The 12,500-nt window shown below is 39.5% G+C and overlaps 1 protein-coding gene across 1 annotated transcript; it reads left to right on the top strand.

Moving 5' to 3' along the window:
• The first annotated feature begins 3,811 nt into the window (after positions 1-3,811).
• LOC126569854 (uncharacterized) lies at positions 3,812-11,718 on the top strand. Its single transcript, XM_050227242.1, has 6 exons — positions 3,812-4,011; positions 4,073-9,038; positions 9,117-9,414; positions 9,485-9,644; positions 10,553-10,828; positions 11,147-11,718. The coding sequence occupies exons 2-6, from the start codon at positions 4,151-4,153 to the stop codon at positions 11,330-11,332; spliced, it is 5,808 nt and encodes a 1,935-aa protein (XP_050083199.1). The 5' UTR covers positions 3,812-4,011; positions 4,073-4,150; the 3' UTR covers positions 11,333-11,718.
• The last annotated feature ends 782 nt before the right edge of the window (positions 11,719-12,500 follow it).

Consider the following 12,500-nt stretch of genomic DNA (forward strand, 5'->3'; position numbering starts at 1 on the left):
CATCCCGAACAAAATCGTTCGCGACGATTAGAAAAATGAATGAAAAAAACTGACAGTTCGTGGCTATGTTTTGGTTGCCTTGGAGACGCTGTATTCGCTTTGGAATGTAAGAAATCCGTAAAGAAAGTTCAAGGAACTGCTCGTTTGATCTAAAATTTGGAAATGTATCATTTAACCCTCATCGGTCCCTCCAGAATTGCATCGAATCGGTTCTTTTGTATGCGCGCACATACACTCATTTTTCCAACCAGTTCCAAAAAATCCAAAACTAAAACTAATCACTTCTGATATTTTTTATTTATTCATTGGAATGTTCTTTATCGAAAAAAAAAATACTACAAGTCAATAATTCTTAAAATACTGTAGTAAAATTGGCAATTAGAAAATCATGTTTTTTGAGAAAAATGCGAAAAACCGTGAAAAAGTACATTTTTCAAGTGTTTCCTAATTTTTTTGGCACATTTCTTGCAAATATCATGTCGATGGTTAGCACAATCAAATTTTGCACACTTTCACAACGTGCAGCAAAAAAAAATTTGGTTAGTTTAGTATGTGCAGACTTGACAACGGCCGATTTTGGGTGTTGGTGTCAAATGGCGAATGGGACGAACATTATGAGAAACATTAGCAGCATCACTATCAGTCGGTTTTGTTTTGCGTCTTACTATGTGTGAATCAACAAAAGCCATTCCCAATGTTTCGATAAACAGCCGACGACAAATATTATGGATGCTTTTTTATTTTTTTTCAGTCCGAAAACAATTCGGCGAGCGTAATAATAGCATACTCATATTGCATACTACAGAGCCATTTGCCAACGATTTATTTTTCATTTGCAAGTAAAGGTTCTAGCCCATTGGACCATGGTGTCAATTCTTCCTTTAGTCTTCTTGCAACTCTTACTCAACTAAGTTTGGCTTTTTTTCTTTTTTCATGATTATTGATACCCACAGCACTATAGAACATGCTAGCCAAAGTAACAAATTGGTAATGACGGGGGATATACGGCAACATAATGGCTAGTAATTTGTGGTCATACATAGCTTCAGTAGAATATAATAGCTTTGTGCACATATCAACCAAGGCTAATAGAATTGCTTTTTTATTTTCAGTAATCGTTCCCAAAGCCATACGATTTTTATTCAATTCTTCAGCCAAATCATATGAAATAGAAATTGTCGCAAGTTACACTTTGATCGGACATTCTTTTTTTGTCAAAACACAAAACAATGGCTGCCTAAGTTGCTTTTGGGAGTGGTGTATCGATCACGACCATTATAAATTTGTGTATTGTGTGCATACCATCTTTTGAAACACATAAATCAAATTTGCCATGCCATATTTGGCAGATTTTGATGCAATATATTCACGAAACGGAGACCATCCACGAAATGGAACAAACTGTTCATCGACTGTAACATTTTTTCCTGGTTTGTAGATAGTGTTCTAATTATTATTGCACCTTTAGAACACATTTCTGATCGATCAGAATTTATCATAAATCAAACATTCCTCTAGATCATCATATCGGATGCAACCATGAAATCGCTTGAAGGTTTATAACGGCGTCGTAGCTCCAAATATTGCTCGATCGGTTTGAAATTTGAGCAACACGTTCACCATACCTGACAAGAGATGTTTTTTACCTGAAATCATTTTTTCAGAGCTTCAAAAATGATTTTTTTCGGCTAAATACATATGGTGGACGTATGTGTATGCGAACGCATACACAGGAACCGATTCGTAACTATTTCTGCTCAGGCGATACTAGACATGCCTAAAATTTTTGAGTGATATATTTCTATTCTATGATCAAAATAAATCTATTTTGAAGAAATTCAGAAAATTTCATCGAGCCGTTTTTGAATAATTTGATTTTTTCGGACCAAATTGTATGCGCGCGCATACAAAGAACCGATGAGGGTTAAACAGGCAAAAGTACATAATATGCCTGATAAAACCATTAGCCGGCGATACATGAAGCGTAAACTCTCGTATAAACTCAGAATGTAAAGGCCGGAATACACGAAGCGTAAACTCTCGTATAAACTCAGAGTGTAATGCCAAAAAGATTATACTTATGTCAAAAAGATTATAGGCCCGCGGAGCGTAAATCCGTGTGTAAAAGCAAGCGTAAACTTAGCACCAACATGAAGCGTAGCGTTATGATGGATTCAATGTTCTTCAATCGCTAATATACAGTAAAAACATCTTAAAATATTAAAGAAGATGTTCAGAAATCAACTTATCTCGTCGATTTATATTTTTTGTGGCCAAAAACACGTGTAATTGATGTAATAGCATAGTGTAATTGCAGGTGCACGAATGTAATTGCAGTTGACGTTTCGGTATAAACTTTTATGCGATTATGCCTGCCACACGAAGCGTAAACTTTTTGGCATTACATTCTGAGTTTATACGAGAGTTTACGCTTCATGTATCGCCGGCTTAATGCCAAAAAGTTTACATTTGCCGTTTACACGGTGTAAATAGATTATAGGTCCACGGAGCATAAATCCTAGCGTAAACGCTGTTTGCAAGCGATTTGCCCCACTACATTTCCTGTTTGTGGTTTGCATTAATAATGAGTGTTCATTACTAGCGTTTTTAATCTTTTTATTCGGAAAAAGTATTATATTTTTCTCACAAAAGTCGATAAAAGTTCAGTGTAATTCGGATTACGCGTCTCAACCCGGTCATGTAAACATGTTCAAGTGTAAATTAATTTTATATTTACGCTTGAGTTTACGCTTCATGTATCGCCGGCTATTGAACTTTTCCGGAATCAAACGCACGCTGGTTGGTGATGAACGTAAACAGCTGACAGTTATTTGACGTTTGGTGCTTTATGTCAAATTGCTATGACCTGTTTCCTGTAGACACTTTTTGTTAAACCCTTTTGCATTGCATCTTAGAGTGTTTCTACACTGCGCGAAAATTTTCGTTTTCGTAGCGCAATTGTCGGCAAACTTTATATGGAGTTTTTGACGTTTGCCGACAATTGCGCTCTCGCAGCGCAAATTTTGGCTGTGTCCGGATTTTTGGCAATTCCGGAAACACTCTTACAACGCCAGCTTTGCTTACCTTGCGGGCGGTTTGTAGTCAACACCTACAGTATTATAATCACTTTGCTAACACTTTTCTGCACTTGCACTTTACCGAAAGCGGAGAGCGTGCGTCCTGGGACTTTCGACTGCCTTTCGACTGAGAAAAATTCGACTGCCCGCGATTGGGACTTAGCCGAATTTTGCTCGAGGTTGCTCCGTCTCTTTTTGCTATTCCTCTTTCTTTCCCGCCTCCGTCCGTCTTGAACACGCTCGCGTTCGCATCGCCCTTCTACCCTTGCCGCCCTTTCCTCTCCGCGTAATTGAAACCAACAAGCTTGTGGTCGTTTCCGTTCTCCCTTCTTCTCTTCGCACTCCTCCCTTCCTCCGCCGCAGTCGCGCTCCACAAGCTCGCGCCCGAAACCTCCTCCCCCTTGCGGTTTCTTCCGCTCTTTCCCCCGCTGCCTACGACCGATTTCATAGTGAGCGTCGCGGTCGCCTTTTCCTCGTTCCCGTCGCAGGCAGCGGGGGTTTTTTCTCAGCCGCCACAGCCTTCCTCCCGCTACGTCGCAGGCAGAGGGGAAGCTCGGGCGCTTCTCATTGCCAACTGGGAAGCTCGGGCGCTTCTCATTGCTAACTGGGTACAACCACGATTTGTGTTTTTTTTTACCCCGTTTCTGTTCGCTGCTTACACTGCTCGAAATATGGAAGCACTTTTCTTTGTTTTGTTTTGTTTTTTCTTCTGGATCCGTTCCGGCTACGCTCCGTGAAATCGCGTTAAATTAAATCCCGGGACTTTAGGTTTTTCGAACGATAACTGGACTGGACGCATCAAGATAAAGGTGATTAGAGTGAATTCAACTCGTTTCTCAACTCCCGCCGTAGTTCCCTGTGCAAAAGTAGGTCGGAAAAGTGTAAGAAACTTGAAGAACCGCTACCAACCGCAGAAAAGAAGAAACATAATAGCGTAAGTTCAAAAGTTACCAGATTAGTTGCAAAACCATGATTCTAACAGTGTTGCTTTGCAGGCCCGCAAGTTCGCAAATTGAACCGCGTAAATACTACGAAGCTTGCACCTCGATAAAGGAATAGATACGTAAGAAACGATGGCCGATATTTTTGTCAAAGAGGAGCAAACATCTGCAACTCCTCTAGCTTCCGATGAGTACGTAGATACAGAAAATTCCTCTAGCTCTCGTAGTGACTCTGAAGAAAGCAACGCAAGTTTATTGGAAACAAATTCGATAATTACGGAGAAATTGATACTGCCCAAGGACTTCAGCAATGAAGCGATATTCAACGAGTTTTTTATTCCTTCCATATGGGATACTCTTCCGTCCAGTGCAAAACAGTATTTAAGAACCTTTTTGCCAGAACCGGATTACCGTTCAACCTCTTCACAAGTAGTTAATGATCTACTATTGCATCGATTGGAGCGATTTGGTTTGGATCAAATGAAAAGCTTGCAGATCAACCTTGCTAAGGGCAACTTTCGTGCGGACATAGCAAAACTGCGACAAACTCTATCCAAGTCGTTAAACAAGGAGCAGAAAATGCTGGACCTGCAGAGGTATTTACGATTGGCACGAAATGTACTTCTTTCTCGAGAAGTGACATTGATGAATGAAGTGCACAACCAGAGCTATCCAAAGGTATCTTTTTGTTCACGAAACCGACCAGACACACGATTTCTGCATACTTCAAAGCAAGAAAAATTCAGAAAAGCAGCAAAAAAGCGATACCTTGGTGAAATTGTTGGCATTTCCGAAACAATCGGTGTACCACTAAGCTTGTCAGACGAAGAGGAGTGTTACGAAATATGTGCTGCGGCACCAGTACGCAAAAATCGAAAAATGTATTCAAGCACCTCGAATGAGACCAGTATGGGTTCGTTGGGAACTAACAATTTAAACAAACGATGTAGCACATATGGCGGTATCACATCTAGTGTATCTTTTAATTCGTTGGACAGTTCTTCGTTTTCCGCTTCAAAGTTGTTTTCCATAACAGATACCCATTACCATCGGCTACTAATGCAGCATCGAAAGCGAAAAATAACAGAACCGGATAATCCTGAAATGGTTTTAGAGGGATTAAAGCTCAAAGATGTAGTAACTCGTACACAAATTGCAGCTGGCTATCGTAGAATATTGCCATTTCCAAAACATAACGGACTTGCTGAGATAAAAAGAGAATTTGACGATATTGTGGGTAGAGAAACGCCGAAAACACAAAAACCACTGAAAATTGTTCAGAATTCCGAAGTTGGCAAATACGCAAATGACGGAAATATAGGTAAAAAGCTGATGAGAATAGAGAATGCTGACAATAAATTTACTGAACGAGTATCCAAAGGTCACGAAAATGAACGGTGCGAAGCAGTTTGTTTAGAATCACCTAAATATTCATTGGAATTATTAGGCCAATCAAAATCAGAAACAGACTCGTATCCCAATGATCCAGATTTGAGCGTCAGTAAAACGCAAACACAAAACCCTGCGTTGTATACAAATAGTAAGCACTCATGTTTCTTTTCGCTTATTAGAGATCTTTTCTGTTCTAGCCATGACCATCGTTTGACATTAGACGAAATATTACAGAAGCTTTCAGATTGGTACAATAGTGTGACAATACCACGCCGCGGTTGGTACGCATTGTGCACAACTATAACAGAATGGCAGGCAATGCTACAATCGGCGGTACGATTTCTCGCTGGCGACTTTCATACTAAGTTAAGAGATTTTGTCCCGTACATAGAACGTAAAACGACTATGAATGTTCTTCAATGGATAGGAGCGTCACGTGATGGAGACGCTAGGCTTGAGCCGCTTTGTGAATTTTGGCACAACTTGAAACAACAACTTGAAAATGAAAATCTTACCGACACTGACTTCACTTCTCCTAGTTCATTAACGATGATCACGGCACCAGTAACACGCCAAACAAAAGATGGAAATAATCAGTCAAATGAAGTTAATGCATTTAAATGCAATGAAAAATGCACAACGGATTGCGACAGCATGATCGCTCACAACTCGCTAGCAAACTCATCCGGCGAATCTGCTTTATTGAGTATGGAACTAGATGGAATGTTACAAGAAGAAGATGATGGGTCTACTAGTGAACGCTCCGAAACACCCCCGCCGCCTCGCTATCCTACGGATTGGACAGTCCGCAAGGCTACTGATGAGGAAATACATTCTTTCCGACTGCAGGAGCGACAACGCTACGAGAACCCCCACATGGCATATACTTATCGGGAACATTCTTACAATAGTGTCGTGGGGCCAGTGAAAGGAATCTATACTCAGGTACCCGGCATGTCGAAAGCTCGTGGTCACAACATGCTTGTTGCGGATCGTCCGAATTTTGTAACTATTCTGACGCTAGTAAGAGATGCCGCTGCTCGCCTGCCGAACGGAGAAGGCACTAGGGCCGACATTTGTGAGCTATTAAAATCTTCCCAATACATCTCGCCATCCGCAACTGAGCAAATATTACAAACTATTGTTAGCGGGGCTCTTGATAGAATGCATACCGAGCACGATCCTTGTGTTAAATATGATACCAAGCGCAAAATTTGGATCTACTTACACAGAAATCGAACAGAGGAAGAATTTGAGAAATTACATCATCAATATCAAGGTATCACAAAGCACAAGAAAACGACGGCAAAAAGGTTGTTGAAAAACGACAGAGAAGTTGTAATTCCCAGGCCGAAAGCCTCGGACGCATCGATAGGAGGCCTTACCAGTGGTCTGGTATCAAACGAATTTAGTTCCACAAATTTTATGGTGGCTCAAAATTTCCCGCATTCTGATGATAAAATAGATGCCACAGATGCTGCCATGAGCGTGTCAACTGGTGGAGCTAGTAGTTACTTGATAAACCATCCTACGTCGTTGTTAAAAAGACAGCATAAAAACTCATCATCAACCACCACCTTGTCAATATGCAAACAACATGTGTCCAGTAATGAACATGTGGATCCAAACCAACCTATGGATAAAGCATATTCTTCTATAATAAATTCAAAACAACACCAAACAGAGCATGTTACATGTTCAAAGGATCATGATCCTATAACGACCACACCAAACGAAAACACTACGAATCCCATGGCAACTACAGACATAATGGAACCAAAATTCGTGAATTCGCAGAACAATGTACCGGTTTCAACATATCTACCGACAGGCAAATTGTCTCCCGCAATGACTTTAGCTTCTCGCACCCCAAATAGCAGTACCGTACAATCTTCTCTGATTTCTTACGCATTGCATACAAAACCATTTTCGTATTCGATGGCTTCAACGAAATGTATCGATCAAGGAAGTTCTACCCCAGTTGTGTCTGTTCGTCAAGCACAAAGTAGTCCGACCTGCTCGGGGTCGCTACGACAACCCAGCTTATCTTTAGTTACTAATGGTCAGTCAACTCCTACAATAGTATCGCAATCTTTCGCGACTCAAAGTAAACCATTACATCTACAATTATCGATGAGTGTTTCAGCAACATCAAGCAGCAAATCGGGAGTTATTAACTTAAACGATGATAATAATGTAGACAAAGCAATCTACACAATACCTTCTGGCGCAGTCGTTAACCAAAGTACACCTGCGGTGCAACCATCTATGATAATATCCCGAAAATTTATAATGAATCCTGCCCCGGCAGGCACTGCTCTAGGCAGTGATTCAATTAATCGAAACAATGTTGGATTAGATCAGTCGGAGGAAATAAGGCAAGATAAAGGTACTAATACAATTGCTATTTCAAAACCAACAGCTCATGTTTTCAAAACAGCAGCTGGCCCTATTAACACCATATCTCTTGGTAATGGACAGCAATCTATATTGTCTACAGCTCAACAAAAACACATTTTGCAGAACCTCCTCTCTCAGCAACAGAAACAGTCAATTGTCAATTGGAAGGGTTTTTATAAAACGGATGTATCTCATACGATAAGCTCGAACAACACAAGTGACACAGCTGGCACAAATAATGATGATGAAATAAAAAGCGTAGGTGGGGCACCACAGCCAATTAGTCAATCGAATGCCACTGGAAATAACTCGTCCAGCTTCAAGCATCAGCAAATGCAAAAACTGCAACGAACAAATTCACAAATTCTGAAGTTTGTATCTCCGCAAATTGTCAAAATAACGCCTCGAAACATAGACGCGTTGAACAAAATACGAGCGTCCTCGATTACAATTCCAAAAACTGCTGGTGAAAGCAACAGTCATACAGTTGAAAAATCATCTTTTGCATCTCCGAATTATCTCAGTACACCTACTGTAAAAGTGACAAAACTTAATTCATCAACTTTGCTCGCTGCCGCTAACACAAAAATAATAACTAAACAGGCAGAGCAAGCTAATAGTAATGGAATGGCTTCAACAGCAGTGGGTGCAATTGTCCCCGTTTCTTCAATCATGCCTACCGCAACGGTGCGGGTATTAAAGACAGGAACAGGAACGACCAATCTTATGAAGTCAAATAGTGTCGCCGCTGCTACCATAAACCAGTCGAATAATCCTGTAGTAGCACGCCATGTAACGAGTACCTATCTTAAAAATAGTTTCACACAAATCCCGAAGGAATCTGCAATATCTGGTGGGAGCTTAGATCAACTTTCAAACGTAGTGCGCAAACAGTGCATCTTGACCCCTTTAAATGTGGATAGCTGCAGGGTTACCGTACCGAAATCGAGTTCATCTAATCTAGGCCATTCGGCTCATTTGAAAATGACCAACAACCAACCATCTCCTATTAACAAGGATGCCGTTTGTACAAGCGAAAGAGCATCTCCTGGAACAGTCGACAGTGGCGTTCAACAATATGCCATATTTTCGCAATCAAATGTTCGGGGAGTGATTCCGGTTAAACCTAAAGCGACGAGTAACACTCAATTGGAATCCAGCGGATCTAACGTGGAAGGCAAACTAAATCAATGCACGTCTGTAAATTTTGTCTGTGAAACTGAATATGGTAAGTTTGGTAATAAACTTTGAACGATGCAAAGTTAATCGTATCAAGTATCCATTACAATTCTCGTGGTTTTTATAGCACCCAACAAACCCATTGCAACTACTGATGGTATATTGTCGAGCCTACCTACAATTGATAACTTTAATACAACAAGCCCAGCAAAATTAACGCAATCAACAAAAATTAAGGTAATCAGTACAAAACCATTGTGCTCAAATGTCTCGATGGCCCAACAACAGCAACAATCACATTTAGGCCGCACTATCACAGCATCTAAACAATCGATTTCTGGTTTGGTAAACGGAGTGATAAACGCCAAGATAGTAGGTGTACGCAACGTTGCAACTAGTAAATCATACTGTGGTTCATCGTTAAGGTAAAATATAACAATTTTCTGCTAAGTTAAAGTGTCCTTGTCAAGTAATTGTTGTACTATTTAACTATAGCGCTATCAACTCGCCTGGTACAAATATTGAGTCAATTGGAGGTACTCCGGGCACTAATAACAAAGGCGTTTCGGACACTAATTATAACAAAAGTAACCAGGGCTCGTTTTTATTATCGGCTAACGTAAATTGCAAAATCAAAACGGATCATGAAGTAAAGGTATGTATTTAGTTTGAACATTTGAGCTTTGAATATCTCTACATGTCACGTTATGCGGAGGAATCATATTTTTAACTGCAGATTTTATTAGCCTATGCGAAAAATTTAATTTAAGGGTGAGCTAAAGTATTTATTATTTTTGTCACCTAAAAAGGTTTTTATTTTTTTTCAAGAATGGTGAACTTTTCAAGAGTATTGAGTACATTTTTTGGATTAATCGAAGTAAAATAGTACAGTCTTGATAAGTAATGATATTGATTTCTTGAAAAATTGCACCTCATACATGGCTGCCTCTGCTACATGAATACATCTCGATAGTTTGAAGGGCGTTTCCCAAAACCAATGTTTCAAAAATGCGTTCCCATTATCGTAGTATAAAAATGACTGAACCGATCGAGTTCCAATTTTTCCAATTTATTGAACTTTTTGATACTTTTTTCGAACAATTATGTAAAGTTAATTATTTTTAGCAACTTTATGAAAATTATTACTCTCCAGCTTCAGATCGATCGAATAAAAGAATATCGATTTGTTTATTGATTTGATCCAATACTTCCCTTTTTTTGGACCTAGAAAAAAATACATTTGCAGATATGGCTTTTAAAAATGGGCCGATCAACAAATCGGAATATACAACCACCCTTTTGACACAGAACATCCTTTTGGGAATGTTAACGCTTAACAAACCGGAATGGAAAAGTTTTAGTTCAATTTTTTTATTCACGAAAACAAAAAAGTTAAGTCATTTAATATAAATTCATTGCAGAAAAGTATAGCGACAGTAATCCGTCATCAGCGACTAAACAGTCTGTTGCTGGTGAACTTTGTGTTCAGTCAATAATGTTTCAAACATGTTCACCGGTTAAGCTCAATCTCAAACAATTATATGCAATTCTTCTCTTTATCAGGACCACACATCTCTCTCCATTGTTAAACATGATGCTCGTACGATAACGACTACTGCAGGAACATGTCAAATGGTGTTTCATCGCAGTCACCAAAACAATTTTCCAAAACCAAATGATTGTGCCGAAGATGTATCCCCGGTCACACCTGAAGTGCCTGCAAGTGTTCCGCTTCCAACCGTAACAACCGTTACTAGTGGTGCAGGTGCAACTACATTGTCCAAATCAATCGTTAAAATTCGTCCTTCAACATTAAGGGACAGTGGTTCTACCACCAAGGTATGTTTATGCTTTTGCCTTTAATTTAGTGTGCTCTATGTTTTTCGAAAACCCTTCCGGGATACCATCCAAACTTCTTTATTACCGAGCGATATTTTCCAAACCGAGCGCGTTAATCATATCGAGCTGACTGTTCCGCAAGAAAACCAATTCGCCTATTCGCATAATTTTCGCCTATCTCTTGCGCTTATCTTCGCCTGTCTCCTGCTCTTATTTTCGCCACTCCACTATTTTCGCACTCTCTCTCTTCGTAGCTTAATCTCCTATTCAATTTATTACGGAACCACTCTATATATCATTCTTTTGATTCTTATATAGGTGCTTGACGCTTCATCCACAAAAACACTTGTACAATCACAGCGCGTGATACTAGCTACATCTTCTGGTGAACTTTTTACCCAGCCGATCATTCTTGCTCCCGGATACCAGACTACCGGCCCAATTAATATTAAAAGGTTAAAAGTTATACCCGGCACAAAGCAAAACAAAAACTCAACAACTTAGATTGGTATATAGTGCCAATAAAGTATAGACTAGTGTCGTATTGTTTAAGTATTAGAGTAAGAGGAATAATCATTAATTAGTTTTCTTACATGACATAATTATCATCAAATCATGAGACAAAAGTACATAAAATGGCAGGTGTACTTTTATCAATTAAGTATCTTAATCTATGAGCAGATAAGTCAAGCTCTTTATCCTTATTCGTCGCACCACAGAGAGTTTCCGTGTATTGATGCCTACGACGATGCCTTTTTTAAGTTAAAATGTAGGATAGTAACAAGAATACTAGCTATTTCTAATTTAACAGCATTTCCTACGTACATGACATTTGCATCTATGTATTTGTGTTTCAATCGAGTTGAATAAATGAACCATTTATTGTTAAATTATCACGTATTTAAAGCGGCCCATAGACGATCAACTTTATTTGTCAACTCTTGCATGCAAGTCGATTGACACCAATATATTTATCGTGTGTGGGCTATTTGAAGCTTCTGTCAAAAAAGTTGAAGATTTTCAGCCAGCTGAAAATATATTGATGAGGCTGAATAATGGCGTCGTCTGTGGGTCACATTAACGAACACGATGCGTCTGTGGCCCTGATTGATGAAACATTAAGGACTAGGCCAATTTATGCCCACATATGAGCAATAAAAATAAAATGACAGTTCGACGCAATTCTTGCATCCGAAACATTGACAAATAAAGTTGATCGTCTATGGGCCGCTTAAGTCTTATTAACACGGGTCTTATTATCTTGTAGGTTACACGATACATTAAGTATTCGCAAATAGTTATCGCGAATAGAAAAGTCCATACCAAAAAAAAACATAGCTAGGACACAAGCACAACTGGTTTGTGTTCTAGCTCTGTTTTGTTTTGTGTAAGGACCTTTCTATTCGCGAATAGTTCATGTATCGCCGCAGTTTTAGTGCGCGTCAGAACCGTTCCACAAAAGTGAATACACTTATACACAATACAGTGGTGAGTTTTTGGGTATAGTTCAAATCTATGGTGCTTATTCTGTAACTTGCGATTACGATGGCCTCTAGGCGATGAGTCATTTGGTTCATTTTGTGTTCTTGTTTGTGTTCACGATCGCCTACTGTCGAGTGCATTTTTGTGGTCGACAGCTGGCGTTCTGTTTACATCGAGCATCGAGCATCTG

Source organism: Anopheles aquasalis, chromosome 2, assembly GCF_943734665.1.
Source record: "Anopheles aquasalis chromosome 2, idAnoAquaMG_Q_19, whole genome shotgun sequence".
Classification (NCBI taxonomy): Eukaryota; Metazoa; Arthropoda; class Insecta; order Diptera; family Culicidae; genus Anopheles; species Anopheles aquasalis.

Coding starts and splice junctions, on each gene's coding strand:
- LOC126569854 (XM_050227242.1), top strand. CDS start 4,151: ATGGCCGATATTTTTGTCAAAGAGGAGCAAACATCTGCAACTCCTCTA. Junction 9,039..9,116: donor TGTCTGTGAAACTGAATATG/GTAAGTTTGGTA, acceptor TGGTTTTTATAG/CACCCAACAAACCCATTGCA. Junction 9,645..10,552: donor AAACGGATCATGAAGTAAAG/GTATGTATTTAG, acceptor TCTCTTTATCAG/GACCACACATCTCTCTCCAT.